Source organism: Neomonachus schauinslandi, chromosome 3 (genome assembly GCF_002201575.2).
Source record: "Neomonachus schauinslandi chromosome 3, ASM220157v2, whole genome shotgun sequence".
Classification (NCBI taxonomy): domain Eukaryota; kingdom Metazoa; phylum Chordata; class Mammalia; order Carnivora; family Phocidae; genus Neomonachus; species Neomonachus schauinslandi.
This window is the reverse complement of record NC_058405.1, coordinates 132,656,494-132,681,944: the sequence shown is the minus strand read 5'-3', so window position 1 is coordinate 132,681,944 and position 25,451 is coordinate 132,656,494. Positions and strand designations below refer to the sequence as shown.

At 35.5% G+C, this 25,451-nt stretch overlaps 1 protein-coding gene across 5 annotated transcripts in view; it reads left to right on the top strand.

Moving 5' to 3' along the window:
* Positions 1-25,451, top strand: part of TLK1 (tousled like kinase 1) — a 203,894-nt gene that overhangs the window by 119,020 nt on the left and 59,423 nt on the right. For 4 of the 5 annotated variants that reach the window (XM_044913672.1, XM_021702849.1, XM_021702848.1 and 1 more), the window contains 3 exons: positions 3,705-3,776; positions 21,612-21,687; positions 24,874-24,920. In XM_044913672.1, the coding sequence (XP_044769607.1) occupies positions 3,705-3,776; positions 21,612-21,687; positions 24,874-24,920 (195 nt within the window). Of the gene's footprint in view, positions 1-2,241; positions 2,250-3,704; positions 3,777-21,611; positions 21,688-24,873; positions 24,921-25,451 lie in introns of all 5 variants that reach the window. The other variant, XM_044913671.1, reaches the window with a different exon arrangement.

The window sequence follows — 25,451 nt, the reverse complement described above, 5'->3', positions numbered from 1 at the left end:
TTACTGAAAACAGTTAAATTTTTTTTTGCTTGTGCTTTCCATAAACTTCCATCTCCTATTTTAAAAAATATTTTATTATTAACAACTTTGCATACATTTAGCCATTATTTATACTCTCTTCCATGTACTTCTCATTTAATCTTTTTTTTTTTAGGATTGTATTTATTTATTAGAGAGAGAGCGAGAGCAGGAACACAAGCAGGGGGAGTGGGAGAGGCAGAAGCAGGCTTCCTGCTGAGCAGGGAGCCTGAGGCAGGGCTCAGTCCCAGGACCCTGGGATCATGACCTGAGCCAAAGGCAGACGCTTAACAACTGAGCCACCCAGGCGCCCAATCTTTACCAACAAGTAGATCATATTATTGCTTGCTGTTAGTTCTTAGGTAGGTTCTTTTTGGTTATCTAACACTTATTCTCTGGGTTCTTTTGGAAGGCTCGTAGGAGCAGTATTTCCTGATTTCCAGCATTTTGGTAACAGTTATCTGTGCCTTCTATGTGTTCAAGAGCAATTTTACTGAATATAAAACACTTCATTTATATTTTCTTGAGTATCTTAAATATATTACTCCATTTTCTTCTGGCATATAGTGTTGCCTTGGAAAAGTTTGGTGTTGGCTTTCTGGGTTGGTATTAGGTGTACGTCATGCGTTTTCAGTCAGCAGTTTCAAAAAACTTTTAATTTTCAAGGGCATTTCTTGCATTATAGCTTTTACTATTTTTTTATGGTAGTGGTCTTTAAAGACTTCTTTTACTTGAATGTTGAATTTTTATTGCTTCATTAGTTGTTGCCTTCTCTCTCTCTTTTTTTTAAGATTTTATTTATTTATTTATTTGAGAGAGAGAGTGAGAGAGAGAGAGCAGGAGAGGGGGGAGGGTCAGAGGGAGAAGCAGACTCCCTGCCGAGCAGGGAGCCCGATCATGACCTGAGCCGAAGGCAGTCGCTTAACCAGCTGAGCCACTCAGGCGCCCGTTGCCTTCTCTTTTATCCCTTCATTTGGATAAATGTTCAGTGGATATATGTTGTATGTGTTTTCTCTCAAGTTCATTCAGGCTTAGTCTTCATTTCTGAAACTTTTTTCCCCCCCCTATTTCTGATGTTTTCCTGAGTTCTGTTAACCTAAACCTGAGTTTTTTGAAATTTGGTTTATGTTGTTCTTTCATGTCTTGAGTCATTTTTGTAATGTCTTTTAGCTCATTCTAAAATAGTAGGTTACAATTTTCACCTATTTTATGGGTGTGTGTTTTGGTGTGGTTTCATTATTAGGATGTTATTCCGTATCTTCTTTTTTTTCTTTTTTCTTTCCTTATAATAACTTCATGGGATTGACCTAATCATTTTCTGTTGTTTACATTTTTGTGGTTTAGAATGGCTTTTCTTACAGAGCTCCTTCTGCTATTGTTTTAGGGCACTCTTCAGAAGTGTGGCATTTGCTTTCTGAAATTTCTAGGCTTTGCTCCCTTCCTTGCTTTTATCTGAGTATTCTCTTTCCTTTATCTTCATTGTACCAATGGTGCTCAATAGAGGCTAGATTGTTCCAACTAGTTCATAGAGGCTAGATTGCTCCAGCTTCTTCAGAGTTCACCATGGACCTCCTATACTAAATCATTATTTGAAAGGAGAAACCCTTTGAGTTAGAGCTTTTGTACTCAAATTGCTATTTTCAGTGTCTCTATTCTCAGATCTGACAGATACTCTGTTTCCTTTTGCTTCCTCTCATATGACACAGGTCCTGTGGTTATTGGTGATTTGTCTCCACCTGCTATCTGGGGGGAACTCATGGAGATTCCTTGTCAGCCAGTTTTTTGTAAATGTTGTCTGTTGGTTTGGGGTTTGTATTTTTATCTGAGGATTTAGGGATGCTCAAAAATATTGGCGTGGCTTCTGTTTTCCCTGAATCTAATTTACCATTTGTTAATTGCTGTTTATGGTTTGTTTTGTTTCAAGTTTGATAATCTTGCTCTAATTAGATTATACCTTCCTCCAGATAGTGCTGGAATATTAATCAGTTCGAGTGCTGGTTTATGTTGAAAACAGCCTTTAGGTTGTCCAGCATAGTACTAGACATATATCTAATGACTCAGAGTCATCAGTTTAGAAGTTAGCCTAAGGGTAATTGTAGGCCAATTTCCAACCTTTTAATAGTGGGATTAGCACCTAGTCTTATCTTTTTTCCCCCATTCCAGAACTTTGTTTTTTGTTTTTTAAATTTAAATTCAGTTAATTAACATATAATGCATTATTAGTTTCAGAGGTAGAGATCAGTGATTCATCAGTCTTATATAACACCCAGTACTCATTATATCACGTGCCTGCCTTGATGTCCATCACTCAGTTACCCCATCTCTCCCACCCTTCTCCCCTCCAGCAACCCTCAATTTGTTTCCTATGATTAAGAGTCTCTTATGGTTTGTTTCCCTCTCTGATTTCATCTTGTTTTATTTTCCCTCCCTTCCCTTATGATCCTTTGTTTTGTTTCTTAAATTCCATATATGAGTGAGATTGTTTGATAACTGTCTTTCTCTGATGACTTATTTCACTTAGTGTACACACACACACACACACACATCTTTATCCATTCATCTTTCAATGGACATCTGAGCTTTTTCCATAGTTTGGCTATTGTGGACATTGCTGCTATAAACATTGGGGTGCAGATGCCCCTTTGAATCACTACATTTGCATCTTCGGGATAAATACCTGTTGGTAGCACCTACTCTTAAGTTGCAGGAAAACAGGGATATTAGGTGGCCTGCCTGTACACGAAGGTCATTCATGCATCATCTTTGATGTGTATGCCATAGCATGTCATCCTCTGATCTAAACATTACTGGAAGACATTGATTTGTTACTGATGGTCCAAAAAGTCTACAAAATAATGAGCATCATAGAAACATATTGGAAACATGGCTGATGTCATCCTACAAAATGATAGCTCATTTCTCTTGGTCACTGTCTAAAAACAATGTAAAGGAAATGTAGAAACTCTTGGGTGAAGCAATTAAAATGGTAGAGATGGTAAAAGATTTTCTTGAAAGACTAAACCAAAACAAACAAAAAACCAGGGATTGTCCAGTTTGTTGATATAAAGAGAGGCAGAGGGGTGTGGATGGGATATGATGGAATTTGATAAGATTGTGAAGGGAATTAAGGAGCACAAATAATACTTTTGGTTAAAGGAAGCATCAGTTTTTATATACTGGGTTGTAATTTTAGGGATCTTGTTATCCTAGTAATAGCCCAGGTCCTTTGCTTCTGAATTTGGTATTCTAAAAAATGAGCTAAAACAACTCAGTTCCTGAAACACAGATCTTTATTGATTTGGTAAAACTTTCCAAGATATTTGTAGTGTTAAGTAATTGATATTTCTTATTTTTAAGATTTATCTATTTATTTTAGAGAGAGCGCGCACAAGAGGGGCAGAGGGAAAGGCAGAGAGAATCTCAGGCAGACACCGGGCTGAGCACAGAGCCTGACACAGGGCTTGATCTTATGACCCTGAGATCAGGACCCTAGCTGAAACCAAGAGTTCGTCACTTAACTGACTCTGCCACCCATGCACCCTGATATTTCTTATCTTTACTTCATTTAACGTCCTTGCTTAAAGGAATCATACTTTATTTTCATTTATGAATGTGGATTATTTACCTTGTAGTATGTTTCATCTAAAATTACTCCTAATTTTTACCTTTTTAAAAATTTTTAACAGGCCTCAACAAATAATGAAAGTTCTAATCACAGTTTTGGAAGCTTGGGATCTTTAAGTGACAAAGAATCTGAGGTAAGTAACTTCATTTTAAATATGGTGCTATTAAAGTAAAAGCTGGAATCACCTTTTTTCTTTTAATAGTTTTTCCTCCTCCCCTAACCCCCCCCCCCCCCCAGCAATCCTTGTGGTAAAGGTTAATGCTAAAGTTTCTGGTAGGAACATTTTGTTCTGCCTTATGAAGCACAGTATTCAGACTGAAGACTGTTTGGCATTAGAAAGAAAATATAGTTTCTTTGGTGACGTAGTTGAACTTCTACATTAGTGGTATAGATGTTCTTAATGGAAGACAGTTACTAGCCATTCATAATTCTAGTAGGCGAAAGTGGTTTTTGAACTGTGTTTACAGTTTTCTATTATTTTTTGTTATACTTCCCTCTTAGCTTGGTTCTGAGTAAGGGTTTGTTTACTTCCTGAGATATAGATAATACATTTTTTTCTTTTTGAAATTTCTTGTCGAATTTCATGCCGTTGGTTTTCATTTTTCATATTTAAAAAATCTGGAAAGTCCTCTCTCCTCCCACCCACTTACCGACTCCACTAAGAACATACATGGAATTTTACAAGTAGGTATTTAGATCCATGGTACAGTTAACATTGAGCATGATACACTTGATGGCATCTGTTTGAAATATGTATACAGGAAGTTCTTTGGGTTTTAGCATTCACTTGATGCTGCAACATCACTTTTTGTGGCTACAACCTTACAATATTTCCTTTGCTCAGATTATAGACTTCTGTTACTTTTCAGTGCATGCATGTGTGCGTGTGTGTGTGTGTGTTTGTGTGTGTGTTTTCCCTTCAATGTTAACTTATTTCTCTTTGATCCTTTTTGGTCTTTTTTCTACTTGGGTTAGTATAGATATATCCCCTTGATAACACCAGTAGGTCATTAGCACTCAGTAACTCTTAGCCATTTGGTTTTGGTGTTCAGTGGAAAGAGAATATCAAAGGTGGCATTTTTTTAAGTCCTGTGTTATTGAAAGCATCTAGGAATCTCTCTAGGTAGACAGTTTTATGCAGTACTGTGCAGGCACCCTGACACTCCAAAGGAGTGTGGCATAGGGTTTTCACTCATCAGGCTTTCCCTTCCACAGAGACAACTGGCAGGCAGCTGAAAGGACTGTGCAAGTGACGGGACTTTATCCGCAGTAGGTTCCCTTGAGGTAAGCGTTAGTAGCCCCTGTAGTACCAGATTATCACAGTTTAGTTTTTTTTTTTCAAATTAGCACACTTATATATTAAGTCCTTAAAAATTGTAGGTTTAGATTTAGTCAAAGTACAGCTTTTTAGAAACTATATCAAGAATGTTTTCACTTTATACCTCCTGGACTTTGGAACATTTCTTGATATTTCCAGATTTTGGTCTATTTAGTAATTTCACATGCCTTTCCTTTCATAGGCTGTTATGTTACGAAGGGCAATAAAATAATTTTAGATATTTCCCTTTTCTCTTCACCAAATCTGATGTTTTTGACAGATTTTTTATAGCAAATCATAGTAAAAGTTAGATCATCTGTAACAGGTATTTCTGTGTTCTTTATAGTCTCCCAATATAAGCTGTAGACGAAGCTTTAATTTTTTCAAAGGAATCAGTCTATAAGAAAGTACCACTTCCCTTTAAAGAATTCCAAGAATCACTTTTGATTGTATTTTTAGTTAAAAAAAAATTTTTTTTAAGGCCATACTGTAATTTACAGTGAAGTACAATTCGGTTAAGCATTGCATATACTTCGGTTAATTTGTATAGAAATTTTGATATTTGAAGCATTTACAGAAAATCTTAAAAATTTGGGGGCTTTTGCTGGTCTGTGTTCAGCATCAAGAATTTTTACAAATTGTTAAGTCAAGTGGCACAGTATTTTGGAAATGACTACAGCTTATACATTTTCCTTAAGATTTGAAGAAGCAATTTTTTTTGTCTTATCATTTAAGAAGCTACTTATCTGGAAAATGATTTCCAGGTTTTATTTCTATACTAGATACTTTAACAAATTTCCTTGGGGTGAAATTTTACACACCTGAAAATACAGGTATTTGTCGATCATTATGTGAAGTTGTTGGGCGTGAACAATTATAGGGTCAAGTACTACTTTCTTTCCTGGTGCACCAGTAGTAAAGTTTATGTAGTATTGTTCTTTGATGTCATTTTATTCTTTTGGTACTCCGTCCCCTGATCCATTACATTTTCTTAAATAATAATTTTTGTTTATATGAAAAATAGTACTGACAGTTTATTTAAAAAAAAATAGCTTTTCTCTCCACCTCACTCTTCATTCTTTCAGCTCTTCTTCCTGGTATTTATTTCCACATTTTAATATAAATAATATGCATATCTTGAGCTTTTGTTTCTTCAGTTGGGCATTTTCCTCCCACCCAGTACTCTCAGACGCCCAGAACTCCTCTGTTTTCTAGCTTTTTACTTTTAAAACTGAAAAGCATCTGATATTCACTGTTAAACTCCTTTGAATCTACTTCAATTGAAATTTTTCATTTCAGTTTATATATGAATTACTTCTTATATGGATTTGCCTTTTATTTCTAAATGTAGAATTGTAGAACAGAAAGGTTTTTCCCTTTGTTAATGAAATTGCCTAGTTGGTAGGAAGGTGTCAGTCTTGTTTTTGCCTCATTTTACATCATTCTAGGTCTGTTCAGTATGTTCCAAAAATTTACTGTGTTTTCAGTAAGCATTTATTACATATGTGTTATCTTCTAGCCTCTGTGCCCAAGCAAAGAGAATATAAAAAAATGAATACAATGCAATCCCTACCTTCACATGAGATCACTCTCTAGTAGGACAAACTGCTTCACAAACAGTGTAGACTATGCTATAATAGATGTAAGCACAAGGTACTATGGGAGCAAAGAGCAAGAAACCCCTAATTCCATCTTTGCTGGGGAGAAGGTGGGGGAGAAAAGTCAAGTCTTCCTTTAAAGGAGAGAGGATAGTTGAGTTGTTAGGCTGTGAATTCATCCCAGAAGACAAGGGTAAAGTACGAGAAGAAGACAGGCAGAAAGACTAGGATACGCTTTTGCTTTTGCATGGAAGCATGGCAAGTAGTTCTGTTTAAGACATGAGGCAGTGATTCTCAACCCTTAGTGCACTTTTAGATCACCTGAGAAGCTTAAAAAATATACCAAGCTGCCTACTGGTTTGAAGACCTCTGGAATAGGTAGGCTATGCAAGAATGGTGAAAGATAGGTAGGAGTCAGGGTTTGAAAGCCCTTGTACTTTGTAGTAAGGAATTTGGACTGTTGTCTAGATAATGGAGAGCCATTTAAACAGGAGGAACAAAAGGCAAAGTAGAGATGAATAGGCTCCCCCAGTTTGTAGAGGATAAAATTGGAGGGAATGAAACCTAAGTTGGGAAGATCATTTAGTTAAGGAATATTGTCTCCTTTACAAAACTCCCAACTTCCACAGTTTAATATTAGGAGGAAAAACTTCAAGTGGGCAGGGTTCTAATTAAAGTGTTCTCAAGTTTACCTTTTGGGCTCTGCCTTCCCCTTCAGATTCTCAAACTTTGGTTAATGGTATTACTCCTCAGGTCCATGCTTCTCAAACTTCAGTGTGCAAGTGAATTACCAACAGTTCCTTTTGTCTATAGATCTGGGGTGGGGGTTTGCATTTCTGACAAGCTCTCGGATTTCCCTAGATTATAAAAGTAGAATCAGTATGGTTTAATGACTGAATGAGGGGAAAGAAGGAAAGGGAAGAGCCTAGGATTATTTAAAGGTATCTAGCTTTAGGTGAATGTTAGTGCCTTTGACCAAAATAGACAACACAGAAGGAAGAAACATAGGTTTGGCATAGAAGATAATGAATTAAATTCTGGACAACACTGAGTTTGAACATCTGTGAATTGACCAAATGAAGATGGTACTTCACATAGGCAGTAGGAGTTATCTGGAGTTCAGGAAAGAGGTCAGGTTAGAGATGAAGACTTAGAGGAGATTTGGCACAGGTGACCACTTTGAGTGTTCATAGGATTCTTGGGGGTGGGTCTCTGAGAGTCTTTCTGGGGCTTCCCAGGGTCAAACAATTTTTATAGTAGTGCTAAGGCATTATTTGCCCCCCCCCCCTTTTTTTACAATAATGCTAAGACATATCTGGCTTTTTAACTTTCATTTTCTCTGGAGTTTACAGTGAAAATTTCCGGTCTGTAATGACACATGATGACATCATCACCCTGACTTACGAATTGTGTACTTGTATATTCTGATGTTTCAGAACCTCTTTAGTTTTAACATCTAGAATAGTAAATATCGATAGTTATAGCCTATGCAAAGCTGAGGCATCCTTGACAGTTTTAAGAGTTTGTAGAGGAGTCCTGGGACCTAAAAGTTTAAAAACTGCTTCTGTGGGTGAACTCATTTTGATAGTGCGTGTAATGCTGGGAAATGTTAGCAGGCGAGGTAAGCGTGCTAGAGTAAGAGTAATAGTCTGGTAAGGAGGTAGACTGTAGGAAGAAGAGGAGAAAGAGGGGAGAATAAGGAGTAGAACTAAATGTCACAGAAGTCAATTAAGATAATGACTATAAAAAGTGACTAAGAATTGTCACTTAGGCTTAGTTTTAGTAGACTAATGGGAGCAAGATACTAGATTGTAGCCCATTAAAGAGAGCTGGGATAGTGAGGAAATAGTGACAGCAAATATTGACTACTCTCGGCAGAATCTTCATGATAAGGGAGATGGTGTCTAGAGTCTTAACAGGCTCGACATATTATGTATAGGGAAGGGCTTGTAGCAGAGCTGTGACGACAGGACAAGGAAAGTGCTGAAAAGAGAGGAGAAAATAGAACCAAACTTAACACCTTTTTTGGGGAGGTGGTATGAAATGCCAAGATCCAGAACCTGGGTGGGCAGGGTTCATTGTGGACAGAATTAACTGGGAACAGCTTTTCCCCTGATGGGCAAACTTCCAGCCTAATAACCTTTCTCTTACTCCACAGTGAAATAGAGTTTATCAGCTGAAGGAAAGAATCATGAGTTGGTTGTGGGTGTGAGAATGATGAAAATTTTATGGGAGGGACCAGAAGGGGAGTTTGCAGGGGATGGAGGGAGATGGCCATTCATCTTATTTTAAATGTTTCAGAATGCCTGAAGGAGTTGGAAACAGGATCTGTGCGTATTGTTTGCTGGCCAAAAGTCCAGATTATTTTATGAGGATAAGAGAAGGAGCCCATATTTCTTGGTTATCAGTGTTTTCCAAGTTTTAAAATCTGCCTGATTCACCTATTTGCAGTTCTTCAAGGACCCATCTCTAACTAAGCACAAAGACCTTCTCTTAACTTTCTCTAAATTCTTTGCATTTGCCGTCTCCACTCATCTTTACCTCAGGATGCTAAGATAAATTACCTTGTAGCTCGTTTGGAATTTATAATGAACAGTTATACCATAACTCTCCTCCCTACCTCTCCTTCTGGATGTCCTAGGATGTATTTTATGTTACTTTGTCTTATTATATTTCTTACTAAGGTTGAAATATTTGTGACCGAATATAAATGATTGAATTACATCATCTTTAATAATGTTGGAGAAGCACATTTAAGTCTATTTATACCTGTGTCCTTACATACAACATATTACATAATAATGTTGATAAAGCAAACACATGTCAAATTATTTTATTTTTGCCTCAATTTAATCTTTAATATTCATCTTTTATAATTCTTCTGTGTAACCTGAATCATTGATGTTGAACATTTTATTTTTATTTATTTACTTATTTTAACATTTTATTTATTTGAGAGTGAGAGAGAGACCACAAGCAGGGCAAGCGGCAGAGGGAGAGGGAGAAGCAGACTCCCCGCTGAGCTGGGAGACCAACGTGGGGCTCAGTCCCAGGAGCTTGGGATCATGACCTGAGCTGAAGACAGACGCTTAACTGACTGAGGCACCCAGGCACCCCTGTGTTGAACATTTTAAAAAAGATTATTTCTCTTTCTAGAGCCAGTTTTTTTTCCCCCTTCCTCTTGAGTAATTAATTACCAGTTCTTTAACCCTCTGTCCACTAGCATTGAATTACTGTTTATTTTTGGTCCAAGTACATTTGATTTCTGAGATATTTAGGATTAAGGATTTTAATTATAGGTATATGGAAGCTACGATAGTTGTTGGATCTAGACATTTAAACTTAGATCCATTTTCAGAATTGTAATGATTGTAATGAGAGAAAAATATGATATGGTGCCTTGATTGTCTTAATTTACCTCTAATGTTGATTCATGAAGGTCATTTTATGAAAGTTCTGATTAACTTTGTCATTTGAATTAAGTTTCTAGAAGTGGTTTTGAAACCTAAATGAGATTTTTTTTTTTTTCTCATTTGAGTTGAAGTGATGGTATTAAAGATAGTTTGAAGCATTAATTCTTCATTAATTCTTTTCTTGTTCTTTTTTTAAGAAGAATTTTCAAAGGACCACATTATGTATGGTTTCTTATTTTCATATTTTGGATGAAGTAGAAATTAAGAACACCAGGGAATTGGACCTAAAACTAGGTTGGATCTGACTTTAGGAGTGCATTATTTCCATTTCTAGGACTAGTGGTAATTGTTTATAGAGTTCTTTAATAGGTTATTTTTAACCAAAAATCTCCTTTGTTGAAGTAGGTATTTAAAAATTACACATACACATGTATAAATTGATTTAAATGGGTTATATTCTGATATTAGTAAATTGGCTGAATTAGTAGAGTGGTAAGAGTACTTTCTGTTTTTATCTCGTTTCTGCTCATACCCATCTCTACTTTTTATATTTCTTTTTTGCCCTCTTAATAGTGTTTGGCTTAGGGGTGCCTGGGTGGCTCAGTTGGTTAAGCGGCTGCCTTCGGCTCAGGTCATGATCCTGGAGTCCCGGGATCGAGTCCCGCATCGGGCTCCGTGCTTGGCGGGGAGTCTGCTTCTCCCTCTGACCCTCCTCCCTCTCATGCTCTCTGTCTCTCATTCTCTCTCTCTCAAATAAATAAATAAAATCTTTAAAAAAAAAAAAATAGTGTTTGGCTTAAATGTTTGCTCAGTGAATACTTAGGTATCCTAGATTGATTGGAAATTATGATTCTATTTGAAGATAGAGGTAAAACTGACCTTAAATTTTAGGCTTTAGATAGATTTTTAAAAAAAATTCGTTAAAGTTTTACTTGTCTGTATGTATTTGTTATAATCCAGAAAAATCTTGTTTTTTAATGTCTTAGTCTGAATACCCAGTAAGAAAGAAGAAGACTTGAAAAATGAGTTTAGTGATGTGTAGTTAAGTATCACTGAAAGTTACATTTTCATGCCTATTCCTCCCCTAGGTGAATTACCTTGTTTTTGGCTTTATTCTTTTTAAATCTGTTCAGCTCCTCAAGATTGTTAGAAAACTAGTTCATTGCCCTCATCAATTTTAAGAAATACTCTTTGTGTCCTGCTGCCTACATTATTTTCTAAAATATTTTAGCCTGATAAATGATTTTTGTGGTATTCTTCTTGATGGGTTCCTCCATCTTTTCTTATCTTTGTGCTGGTAGTATTTTCTCATTACTTCTTACTGTGTTAGGTGGGCCAAACCAGAAATCTTAGTAAGTATTACTATGTTAATTGTTTTACTAAGACATTGTATATAACAGTGTTTCTGTATATAATATATAATGAGTAATAACAGTGTCCTCCTGAAGGAGAGTAATCTGTGTGCATCCAAAATAGTGTATAACAGTAATAAAGACATTTTCTCATTAGAGGATTTAAGTTTGTTTTTTTCTCTCCCTTATAAGACTAATAATCATACTTCTAAATTAAGAGATTTAAAAGTTCCTGTGAAATATCTGGAATTACTTTGTAAAATTTCCTTTTATTTAAAAAGAGAAAACTATATTTATTTAATTCTACCACTATACATTAAAGGACATGCTCTTATAGAAGCTATATTCACCAAAAGTTAGAGTGTCTGACCCTAACATATGTAATAGGACAGGGTTCACAGCAAAGGAAGTGGGTCTATCTTGGTTGAATATATATGTCCTTAGTGTCCTGGAAGGAAAAGTGAACTGGAAACCAAATGTGGGTCTGACATTGGCTCTCTGCCTCTTTTTCTGTAAAGGTGGAGGACTGTGTGTGTCAGAGTCAACTGGGAAACTTTTTCAAAGGAGAAAGAACTTCCTGCTTGGAAGTTCTGATACACTCCGAGTAGATAATCTTTCGCTTTATTATAAATCATGAAATCTTGAAATAATGTTCTATAACCTATTTACTTAGCCAGGAAATAAATAGCTTAGTTAAATGTTTCCCTTTACACAAATGCATTTAGTGTCAGTGGTTAGTTGTTATTTTAGAACAAAAACGTTCTAAGCTGATTGATGAAAATAAGATTGGAAGAGAAAAATGCCAAGTCATTCCTAAGATACTTTTAAAGTGGAACCTGGTATAGTGCTTGACCATAGTATATGCTCAGTAAATATTTGTTGAATGAATAAATCTAACATCACTTTAGTTGTAGCATACTATACAGGTAGTTTTTGTGTCAACAACTACAAATGATTCTTATATATTCATCAAAGCAAGATTCCTTAACCTTAACCTTTTTGACATTTGGGGTTAGATAATTCTTGAGGTGTGGTGGGTTGTCTTGTGAATGCAGTATGTTTATCAGCATCTCTGCCAAACACATTAGATATCTGTAGTCCACTCTCTCTCTCCCCGCCAACCTCCCCTCCCCCACTTGTGAGTCCAGGTATGCAGAGTATCTCCAGGTATTGCCAAATATCGCCTGGTTGAGAACCACCCCATTAATGAAGGAGAGAGAGTAGTTTGAGCATGCTACCTATGGAGCTAGATTATAACTCTTTTACATTTCACATCTCCTAAGTATGGAAACTGAAGCCTAGAGAGGTTAATTAATTTACCTACAGATAGTAAGTTAACAGTCAAAATTCTAATTCCAAAGTATCTGTTTTGTTTCGAAGTGATGCTCTCAACTACTGTGTCTACACTTTCTCTCTCTGTATAACTAAGATAATGTGTAACTCATTAGTTAGATAAATGATCCTAGCTAGTCTTTTGGGAAAAAAAAAATTATATTCTTTTTTGGAAAAATTTAGATTTAAGATGATTTATAGTAACATCAAATTTGCCAATCCAAGATATCCCTGGACTAACAACATTTCACAAATATTTTATCTGATAAATACTGCTTTTAGTCTGGATTTTAAGGTCAGTCAGCACAAGCTGACATTACTGAGAAGTTTGGCTTCAGTATGTTATACTATAGTAGAGTTTTAAAAATATTAGATATATTTTTATGTCAGCAGAGCATAGTATGATTAATTCTCATTTTCTAAAATAACAGAGTAACCATGACAACCCATTGGACTTCTTATATCCTAATGAATTTTCTGCTGTATGCCACAATTTGAGTCTTTAATTTTTAATAGAAGATTATATTAAGAATAATTTTTTTTTTAAGATTTACTTATTTGAGAGAGGGAGAGAGTGCCTGAGTGCCCGCGTGTGGGTGGGGGGAGGGGCAGAGGGAGAGAGAGAATCTGAAACAGATTCCCACTGAGCTTGGAGCCCAACATGGGGCTCTTATCTCACAATCCATGAGATCATGGTCCTGAGCCGAAATCAGGAGTCAGATGCTTAAACAACTGAGCCACCTAGGTGCCCCAAGAATAATTTCTTTTTTTTTTTTTTTTTTAAAGATTTTATTTATTCATTTGAGACAGAGAGAATGAGAGACAGAGAGCATGAGAGGGAGGAGGGTCAGAGGGAGAAGCAGACTCCCTGCCGAGCAGGGAGCCCGATGCGGGACTCGATCCCGGGACTCCAGGATCATGACCTGAGCCGAAGGCAGTCGCTTAACCAACTGAGCCACCCAGGCGCCCCCAAGAATAATTTCTTAATTTTAGACAATTTCCAATGTGGACTATACAGGACTTACTACTGTATATATAGATGGCCTATTGCTAATTCATTGGCATCATTTTGGAGCTCTTTTTTGTTTAAGATTTATTTATTTATTTGAGAGGGAAGAGAGAGTCTTAAGCAGACTCTGAGCTGAGCATGGAGCCCGGCATGGGGCTCAATCTGGACGCTTAACTGACTGCACCACCCAGGTGCCCCAGAGCTCTTTAAAAAGTAAGGATTCCTTTGGTCTTTCTCCAGAGATGGTTAACTTTGGAATGGGGACTTCAGCATGAGCTTTAAATAAAAGCTTTGTAAGTGATTATGATGTATAGTGACATCGAGAATCCATGCTAATATTTGAATGATAGAACGATTTCTTTTAAAAAACAACTCACTTTTGGGGTGCCTGGGTGGCTCAGTCATTAAGCATCTGCCTTCGGTTCACGTCATGATCCCAGGGTCCTGGGATCGAGCCCTGCATTGGGCTCCCTACCCTGTGGGAGGCCTGCTTCTCCCTCTCCCACTCCCCCTGCTTGTGTTCCCTCTCTCGCTGGGTCTCTCTCTCTGTCAAATAAATAAATAAAATCTTTAAACAAACAAACAAAACCTCACTTTTTTGGGGTTATATATGTATTGCTATAGAGAATAACAATGGGATACCACTTTTTTTTTTTTTTTAAACACATCAGGTAGATATTTAAAGATTGGTGGGCATTCTCACAGTGAAAGTGTAGATTGATACTGCCTTTGAAAATGCACTTTGGCAATATGTTTAAAATCTTTAGTGTGCATATTCTGTGACACAACATTTACTCTTAAAATTGTCTATCCCAAAGAAATAAATTGTTTAAGGATCTAGGGATTCATGTTCAGGGAGATGTCTATAGAGATATTATACAGGAGTGTTTTACTCCATCATGAGTGTCACACCAGGAGAAAAGTTGTGAAATCACTGTTCTAAATTTTACTATTGTAAGTACTCTCAAAATGCCAACAGTTCCAGAATAAGTTATCTTGAAAATTTGCTTTTTCCTCTCACAGCAGTTGCTCTGTATGTCTGTTTTATTCTGATTGTATGATTTGAAAACTTAAAAGATCATATGAATAGGAGAGAAAGTCCAACTTTATTTTAATTTTGGTTTATACTATTCAAAAATAAAGCCTTCAAGGGAAAGTCATAGAAGGGGGAAAATGCCAAGAAATAGTTACGCTTTGTGAATTGTAAGAAAATGGCAAATAAAATTGCATTTCATCAGTATTGAAGACTTGGTATGCTCCTTCAAACATACATGAATGCAAATTAAAATGGGTCCAGACGATAGGAGCTTGAGAAGTCAGACCGTGAGGATGGCAAGTTAAGGTAGCTTTTAAAAATTGAGAGTAAGATTGTGGTAGTTTATAATTCTTTTAGGTGCTAATGTGCTTGTGGATATTGTCTATTTGTGAGGGGAGTAAAAATCCTTCGGGCTTTTAAAAATGATGTGAGCAGGCACAGTTTTAGTAACCTGTAAACACACATTTTCATTGGGTAGTTACCCAAGTTTATCTTATTGGCTCTCTGCCATCTTTGATCATACATATTATTAAATAATAAAGGCAGTACAGCAGAAAATAGGCTACACTCAAAATTGCTGATGTGTTGATTGGATTTACTTCAAACAGCAAGGAAATGCTCTTATTTAATGATAAGATCCCCAAATGTTGCATACATAAACTTTTTATATTAAATATTGAAATCAGCAATGTAACAAAGATCTTCTTTTAGGTGTCAAAGATTCAAACAAACATTTCCAGATAATAATAGTTCTCCATATTAAAGTTTTGACTCTTGGGCAGAGACAGACTGTGAATTTCAGGTCCTGCCAGCTCAAAATCCTTGAATTAGGATGTACATATTTCATGATAGTTTTAGCTAAATGTAAATTGGTTGCAAAGCAGCAAGGAAATTTTTACAATAGAATTTTAGTTTTCTTACAGTGCATTATTCTAACCAAATTTTTATAGCAAAAGGTTGGAAGAAACAGTATCTTGTACATTTGATATTCTTGAATAGAACATCTATTTTACATTGACTATTTTTATAAAGCTCCAGATTTTCCTTTCTAGTTCAGTGCAGTTTTGATATGTGCCATTAAAGTAACAGATTTCTCCAGCATCTTCCTGTTTTACATCTAGTTCAACAAATTTTGCCTAGAAATATGGAATAAAATTGAACATTGGCATTACCAGCTTCAGGCAAAAAAATTTGTCATGCCATTTGTTCAAAGTACAGTGACCTTAAATTTGATACCTGAGTAACTCTGAATCATTGGAATAGCCAGTGAGTTGTATTTGAATAATGAATCAGTTGGAAAAAATACATTCTGACAAGACGGAGGATTGAATATTTTGTTATGGATATTATTTAATAATAGAGTAACTTTTTCTATTTTTTTTAAGATTTTATTTATCTGAGAGTGAGAGAGAGAGAGCATGAGAGGGGAGGGTCAGAGGAAGAGGGAGAAGCAGGTTCCCCCCTGAGCAAGGAGCCCGATGCGGGGCTCGATCCCAGGACTCTGGGATCATGAACTAGCCGAAGGCAGACGCTTAACTGACTGAGCCACCTAGGCGCCCCACTTTTCTTTCTATCTTAAAGTATTTTCTCATTTAATGGGAATAGATTAAATATATCTGTGTCTATTAACTGTAGTAATTTAATAGAGATGATGATCTCTGACTTTTCTTTTTGTTGTCCAGTCAGGGCTGATGAATTGTACTTAAGGTAGAGGTAAAGAATAAATTTTAGGGGTGCCTGGGTGGCTCAGTTGTTAAGCGTCTGCCTTTGGCTCAGGTCATGATCCCAAGGTCCTGGGATCGAGCCCCACATCGGGCTCCCTGCTTGGCTGGAAGCCTGCTTCTCCCTCTCCCACTCCCCCTCTTATGTTCCCTCTCTCGCTGTGTCTCTCTCTGTCAAGTAAATAAAATCTTTAAAAAAAAAAAGAATAAATTTTAACATCCACTCCCTCCTCTTTTGTGATGGTATCTTTTCACATACTGTTAAAATTTCCTATAATGCATTTATGCCAATAATTTTAAGTATCTCTGTTTGGAGGCTGATAGAGGTGGTTATCTGTTATCATGGCACAATCCGTACTGATTTATCTCCCTCCTTCTGTGACAGTGTTAAGATGGTAGTTTTTTTATATTTTGTCTTATTTGCATTGAAGAAACACATTTATTTTTATTTTAAAAATAGGTCGAGGAGCCAGATAAAACAAGATCCCATATTAGATTTGAAAACCTTGTTTAATAATCACTGACTTAAATTCCAAATAAAATAGAAGCATTAGTAATTATATCACTGTCGCCTCTTGAGTCGTTTAGATTTTTCTTTTTTGAACATACTTTTCAACTGCTAGAAAATACCATGTAAATTCTAACTAATATCTTAGAACATTTAAATGCCAGAGTAATCATTCAGATTTTGGTATGATTACAAATTAGCATTTATAAAGCTAAATTGAAGAATACCACTCTCTGCTTTCATCATTTTCTCCTAACCACTCTTCCATTGTATGACATAATTCTTTGACTCTTTATAATTCTGATAGTCTTTCCATCTTTACTTTAAAAGCCAAATCAGGGGCACCTGGGTGGTGCATTCGGTTGAGCAACTGACTCTTGGTCTCGGCCCAGGTCATGATCTCATAGTCGTGAGATGGAGCCCCACGTTGGGCTCCATGCTCAGCGTGGTGTCTGTTTGAGATTCTCTCTCTCTCCCTCTGGCCCTCCCCCAACTTGTGCTCACTCTGTATCTCGAATGAATAAATTTTAAAAAATAAATAAAGCCATATCATATTATTTTGCTTTCCATATTTATTTTGCCTTCTATTTTCTGGTAAACTGTAATGCAATAGTTGAGGAAAAAAAAAACAGAAAAGAAAGAAATGACTGCATCAGCAAGAGCAGTAATAAGCTTGAAAACATTCTGTAAAATACGCAACATGTGCAATTTTTACACCTTGTGCAAATGCCAAGCTGGCCTGGTTGATGTCCCTTGGATTTTCTAGGAAATCACTGGTCAAGATCAGTGGTTTTTCAAATCTTTTTTAAGCCATAGAACTCTTTCTTCATAGTAAGTCTAATATGGGACCTCAGTGTGTTAAAATGAGGGATGCTGTGTTTGCAAGCACAGAGGTGGAGGTAGGATAAGGATGTGTCTTTGATAGGCTAGAGCCTTAGCTCAGCCCCCTGCTCCTTCCTTCCCTTTTCCTCTTCTTTAACATCTTTTGAGGCACAACCTCCTTTCCTAAGGTATCTTGGGAGTACAGTTTGAAAATCACAGATAGCATTCTGAATTTTTCTTCACTGATGAGCCATTTTAGAGATTAAATATTTGGTACATTTCTGTATATCCTAAATCCCCAAGGTTCTAAATTCCTAAATCCATGTAGAAATGAGTGACTCAGGAGAATTGTTAGCAGAACCTTCACTGAGAATTTTTGTTTTGTTTAATATAGGTATTGTTCAGATTTAAATTTAAAACAAACAAAATAAACTAATGCACCTTTTCCTGAGGTTAGTGATATAATATTTAGGGCCTAGACTGCTGGTTCTGTGGCTTATAGTTGAGAAGAGAGTTGAATGGGACCTTAAAGAGGAAACATCACTTATTTTGCAAGCCCTACAAGTTATTTATAAGCTATTGGGAAGAAACTGCTAATCATTTAACATGTGATTGAAGTTTTGAAATAGGAAAGTACACAGATATTTGGAATAATAGGATAGCCATTCAGATAAGAAAATTTATTGGGTGCTTACTGACATTTATAGAGTACACAACTGTTCCAGATGGTGTACTAAGTATGTTTCTGGTTTCTTATTTAATCCCCACAATCCTATACCTGTATTACCACATTTAAAATTGATGAGAATAGGGTGCCTGGCTGGCTCAGTCCGTAGAGCATGTGACTCGATCCTCGGGGTCGTGAATTCAAGCCCCATGTTGGGCATAGAGATTACTTAAAAAAAAAAAAAAGAAAAAAGAAAAATTGGAGTCTTGGGTTAAATAACATGCTGAGAGTTATGGTAAATAATGGACCCAGAGTTTGATTCTTAGTCTCAATCTGTGCTTCTTCAGAGACCCATGGTACTTGCTTTTTAGGAAATTATGGTTCTTTTGGGATGACAGAACAAGTCTAAAATAATCTGAGGTGAGAGTAAGGAATGAGGTGGTAATATTAGGACATGGGTGAAAAAAGATTAGGGTTTATAGGAAGGGACAGAATATGGTGTGTTCGTAATGGAAGCATTTACTTTATAGGTGAATTTAGTTATATCTTGGTTTTCCTTTTTTGTTTTATATTTTGTTCAACTTTTCATTTTTTTATTACCTATTTCCAACTTCTTTACCTGCACTAGTCATACATTATAGTCTTAAAATTAGTTTTAGTCTTGTCATCTTTTTCCTTACCCCCTCTTTCCTCAAATTCTTCTCTGGTTTAAAGGAGGTAAACCTGTTGGCCTTTTTGTTGTTTTTTTTAACTGTAATAATTATGCATTTGGGTTTTTCTCATTCATTGTTTTTAACAAAATGACATTTCCCTCAAAGGACTTCCCCATTCCATTAAATTTAAAGTTTAGGTAGGGAAATTTTGCCTCAGAGTTTTTACTTAAGTAATCTATAGGTCTTAAAAAAAAAAAAAAGACCTTAAGTATCTTCAAATATACATTCAGTAAAGTGTTTAATGAATGTTATTCCAAATAAGTTTGAGAATTTCTTCATACACTGTAACTTTCCATCCCATTCCCCTTTTGGAGATAGCCAGTGACTGTTATCATTTAGAAGCTTTGTGGTAAATAAATCTAACTTTGCTCACCCCAGTTGAACCATCCTGCTGTCCTCTGCATTTAAAATGTAGCCTCTCAACCAAACTGATCCACTGTTCCTTGGAATATATTTTAGAAAATGATACAGAACCATTTAGATAGAAAATGTTTCCAGTATAACTTTCAGAATTGTGTTATTTTATGTGATTTTTTGTTCTTGTTGTTTATTCAAAAGTAGCTAGTCAAGATTTAAGATGGAATTCAGATGGGATCCTGCCATGCTTAAAAATTAGTACATTAAACTGTTGTGAAAAACCGTATTTTCTTGATCTTAAATTACATTTTTTTTTAACACAGATTAGGGAAGGATGTGAATAAATATTATTTGGGAATCCTCTTTTAAGATAGATTTTAAGGTTCTTTATAAAAATGTTAGCTTAGAATTTTTAATTTGGTGTTATTTTTATTTTGAGGAAAAAAAAAGATTGGTTATTATTTGTCTGAGTCTGATAACTAATGACCTATTTACCCTAAATTGCTGGTACATCAGTCTACCTCCTGAGTAGATCGCCAGTTAGGGTGGATTTCTTTAAGATCTCTGGTTTGTGTTGTGAAAACATGTAGGCAGTTTGTTGGACATAATGAATTTTATTTACAAACTTGATAAAATTTTGAAATGTTTTTGTATTGTTGATTCATTCAGTTCTTGATATAAGGCACGTATAGCATTTAGAGCCTTGGGAATACAGAATTGAATTTGATTTAAATCCTGGTTACCTTGAATAAGTTACTTAACATTAATGTATTTATCAAGTGATAACTGTATGCTAGGCATGAGGAAATGGGAGGGTAAGATGGGGAGATGATAGAACTCCTGTTGTTAAAGAATTCAGACACTAGAACATTCACTTCATCCTCTCTGAATCTGTTATCATGTTGACAAAATGGGGGTGAGAGAACTTAAAATCCCCATGATAATACTAAAGAGGAATCATAGATGCTCAACACAAGTTAGGTTATGTGTTGTCATTTGTACTGTTTAATCATAGACTACTCAGAGACAACGAAATATGGATTATTTCCCTTTCTTGTTTGGGGACTGCATTGCCTTTAGAGATTTAAGTTGTATCATTCATTCAAACATTCTTTGTTCTGGCACCAGACATACTTGCCAAGCTTCTAGAATTTGAGGGCCTTGTGCCATTGCATTGTGCTTTTTGCTCTTAGTTTTAATTTTTAACTAAGCACAACAGCTTGTCAGACTCCACAGAAATTACTTGCTTTTTTTTAGCCTGATGAAAATGCTAATTTGAAAAGAAGCAATCATCTAGGGTTGGGAATCTGCAGACTTAGGTAAAGGACCAGATGTTTTAGGCTTTGTGGACCATATAGTCTCTCTGGGAACTAACTCTGCTGTCATAGTGTGAAAGCAACCATAGTCAGTACATAAATGAACGAGTGTGGCTGTGTTCCAATAAAACTTTATTTATGGACACTGAAATTTGAATTTCTTAAAATTTTCATATCACAATATTGTTTTAATTATTAAATTTTTCAGTTCTTTAAAAATGTAAAAGTCATGCCTAGATAATGGGCCTTACAGAAACAGGTGGCTGGCCAGATTTGGCCATTGGGCTGTAGTTTGCTGCCCCCTGATTTAGAGCATAATCTATGAATTTGCTCTAATTGTTAGATAATAATCGTAGGGATTGTATATATATATTGGGGTTTGAGTTCTGCTCTTTTCTTTTTCATCCAAGTTTACTTTTATAAACTAAGTATGTATGAATAATAGAAAACTAATAGGAAAAACATAGGGGTTTTTTTTCTTTACTTGTTTTTATTGTGTTTTGCCCAATCCAGTGAAGGGTGCTTTAAAAGGCTGCTTACTCTCAGATTTTTCATCCATCTCAAGTCAAATTCTATAAATGTGAATTTCAAGTAATGTGTACAAGGACTTCTGTACTTTGTTTAAAATTTACATAGGAAGTTTTATCTTTTAAATAAATTGTATATAGGTAACTGTACATTTACATCGCATGAGCACTAACGAACAAAATAGTTTTTGTTTTGAAATAAAAATAATTTTTATACTAACTGTAATAATTGTGTATGTAAAACTGTAACTTTAAATTCTGTTAACTTGCTTTCTGTAGACACCAGAGAAGAAACAATCGGAATCATCCAGAGGAAGAAAGAGAAAAGCAGAAAACCAGAATGAAAGTAGTCAGGGTAAGTGAAGCAAAATCCTTCAGAGCCAAATAAGTATTTACAATTAATCTGATTGTTAGTCAATTAATATAGCTTAACTGTAAAAGTCATACTATGTTTTTATCATTTCTATAGCTATTATAAATTTATGCATTAATAATAGTTTATAAATGTACTTCCCAGAAGAAAGAATAATATGAAATTGAAATCTTTTGTACCACAGGTAGTGTATGGTTACTGTTTTTAGGCTTTTTGACATTTCCTGTTTTTTTTTTTACTTGAGATTTAGAAAGGCAAGTGTCATGTCCAAACCTGGCAAACATTACCTTATCACCTTTCATTTTTCTTTCTTTATCTGAATTACAGTATTGAAATGGCTTCTTGTCTTTGAATAAGAACTTTAGATGTCACTTTAAAGTGCAAGTACCAAAAGCTTGCTTATTCCTTTTATTTAAAAAAGAAAAAGACTGTATAAAAATGATTGAGTTGCTTATTAAAGCATCATTTTTTTCTTTGCATACCTGTTCTTCATTCTTTCTTACATACCTGCCCTTTGTGATATAGGCTAAGAAGATGATTTTCAAGTCATCTACAAAACTCTTATAATGGACAACAAAATAGTATTGTCATTTAATTTGGCCACTCAAAATTAAATACAATAAATTGGCTCTTAAGTCATATACAATGACTTTATACATATGATTACATGTTTTGGAGCCGCTCTTTAGCTGTAAGGACTGGGGCCAGGAACCCATGGCTTACTAGTACTTACATGTGGCACTGGCATCAAGGAATGTATTCGCAGCAACTGTCTGTGTGGAAGGAAGAATTTAAGTCACTCTAGCATCTTTCTATAGATGTGTAGTACTTTGTATCTCCGTCTGCTCAGAGCTCAATTTTGGTCTTAGTGTAGTTCCAGCAGGTTGTGGTTAGTGGACTTGGAGCTTTATTTAGTGTAAAGTTATATTAGTTATGATAGTTTCAACTTTAGATTTAAAAATTCATAAAAGCAGTCCCAAATTGGGACTTCTGGGTTGGTTGATTCAACCTATGTTTTTAAGAATCCATGTTTATTTCTTTGTGGTCTGCTCTCCACAAGAATTGTCTGATTTTCTTATGTTTTTAGAATGGTTGTCAATTTTGATTGGATTTACTTGAGCTTTCACACTTGTATTTGCTTTAGAGAGAGGTTGGCTTTCTGTGTTTTTTCCCCCTCTTTCTTTGAAGGTAAGCTTCTTCAAGTCCAGAGCAAACCTCTCCGGTAATCTTGTCGGCCAGAATTGGGTCATGAGTCCATTCATTCCTTAGCCAGTTATGTCCAACATACGTCCTATTGCCCTTAGAAAAACCAGGTCCATCTCTGAAATTGAAAGTGGGTAAAGTTCCTTTTAGAAATGTGGGCTTTGTGGAGAAGGGATGATTGATACCTGAACAAAATTGGATTTCTGATCAGGAGGGGAGGGGAACTAGGATGGAGGCCAGATAGGAGTTAGCTTCCCCTGATATTACATGTGTTATGTAGGGGGAGGGAATTAACAGAGCCAGGTTTGGGTTCAGTTAGGGAAAAAGAATTAGGGACATAGCTTCTGGATAGGCAACCCAAACCATCTCTGTCGTCTTTAAAGAATAGCACCTTCTTCAGAATCTGCAGGAAAGTTGTTATAGGTGGAAGGAAAATTCCTTGGGTATACAGGCATACTTTCGGGATACTGCAGGTTTGGTTCCAGACCATCACAATAAAGCAAGTATCACCGTAAACGAGTCAAATGAATTTCTTGGTTTTCCAGTGTATATAAAAGTATGTTTATACTGTAGTCTTTTGTGTGCCAGTAGCATTATATCTAAAAAACATCATATATTAATTTACTTAAAAAATGCTGTCATCTGAGCTTTCAGTGAGTTGTAATCACTGATAACAAATTGCCATAACAAATACATATAATAATGAAAAAGTTTGAAATATTGTGAGAATTACTAAAATGTGACACAGAGACATGACGTGAACAAATGGTGTCTATTGGAAAAATGATGCCTGTAGACTTGCTCAATGCAAGGTCCTTCAATTTGTGTTCTAAAAAACCCCAAAACCACAGTGTCGGTGAAATTCAGTGAAACAAGGTCTACCTGTAAAACCTTTACAATCCTTTCTGACCTCTAAGTAAATCTGTACAAAACTGTTGTTCAAACTTTCTAGGTACCATTTATAGTCCTGGGCACTTACTTAATTTTTCTTGTTCCACAAAAGAATTTAAGGTTGTTGAACTTTTAAATGTAACCTTTGTTCATTTCAGTAATGCCTGGCACATAGTAACCACTCAAATATTCATTGAATAAATAAATATAAGTCAGTATTGAATTGATAAATGTGTATGTTTGTATTATCCAAAGCTTTTGATTTCATGGTGTATTGTCAGTTTTTCTTTGTATTGAAGAAATCATGTATTTTATATAGTTCCACTGAAGGGTGGGTGCCTCTCATCCAAAAAAAGTATCTCTAACACTGTATTTCTTAGCACCTTCTTAATTCAATATTTATAAAAGTGATGAAGAGTCCGTTTTAGAGCAAAACTTTTAATTAAAGAACTGTGATATATAATGATTTGGACCCACTTTATCAATATGGTCATATAAGAGCAATATTTAAAATCTAGTCTATTAAAAAAATCCTATTAATTTGGGAATACTTTTTAGAAAATCAAAATATTTTACAAAATAACATTCATGTTAAAGCATGTTATTGTCAGTTTGTATGGTTTTGTGTTAATCAAAGCTTTTTTATTTATGGGTATGAATTGGTTTGTCAGTTATGCAGTTGCCACTTTTCTTTTTTTATTCATTGATTTGCTTTTATGAAATTATAGCCATTAAGCAATATGAATAATGTAGTTGTAAAAACAAGATCCTTTAATGTCATTTATTTATTTGATTCTCCAGTAATTGGAACTTCAACAATTGACATGTTACTATCGAAATGTCATCTGATTTTTGGATTTCTGAAATTGGCATCTTACCCTCTGAGGGCTCTTAATATAACTTTTTCAGTGTCCCTCACTAACCAACTAAAATACCATGTTCTTTTTATTAAACAGATGATTTTTATGTGTATTAGGGAAATTAAGTTTGACACATTCTTTTTCTGATATAGTATATGATAAGTAGTCATGACTAACTTTAAATCTGTAAAAAATTTTTACTTTTATATTTTAGGAAAAAGTATTGGGGGACGTGGCCACAAAATTAGTGACTATTTTGAAGTAAGTTTATTAACAAATATCTTCAGTTCTTAATATAATTTTACTATGGGTTGAAATAATTTCTTTGAAGCACAAGGTCAACTTTTGATTATCTACTTGATTAGAGCAGTAATGTTCTGTCTTCCTAGGAACTTTAAAATTTACTTTTACATTGGAATGTCACATCATAATTTTCAAAGTACTTTTTCACATATTTGCTTATGACAACCCAGGAGATAGGTACAGTAGGTATTAGTGTTTCTATATTACATGAGGAAACTGAGGACCAGAGATGTAAAGTTGCCTATTTAAAGTCAAATTCTAAATGGAAGAGCAAAGAGGGGCACCCGGGTGGCACAGTTGGATGAGCATCCGACTTTTGGTTTCAGCTCAGGTCGTGATCTCAGGGTTGTGAGTTCCTGCCCTACGTAGGGCTCTCCACTCAGCATGGAGTTGGCTTAAGATTCTCTTCTTCTCCCTCTGTCCCTCTCTTCTGCGTGCGTGTGTGCACGTATGCTCCCTCATTCTCTCAGATAGATAAATCTTAAAAAA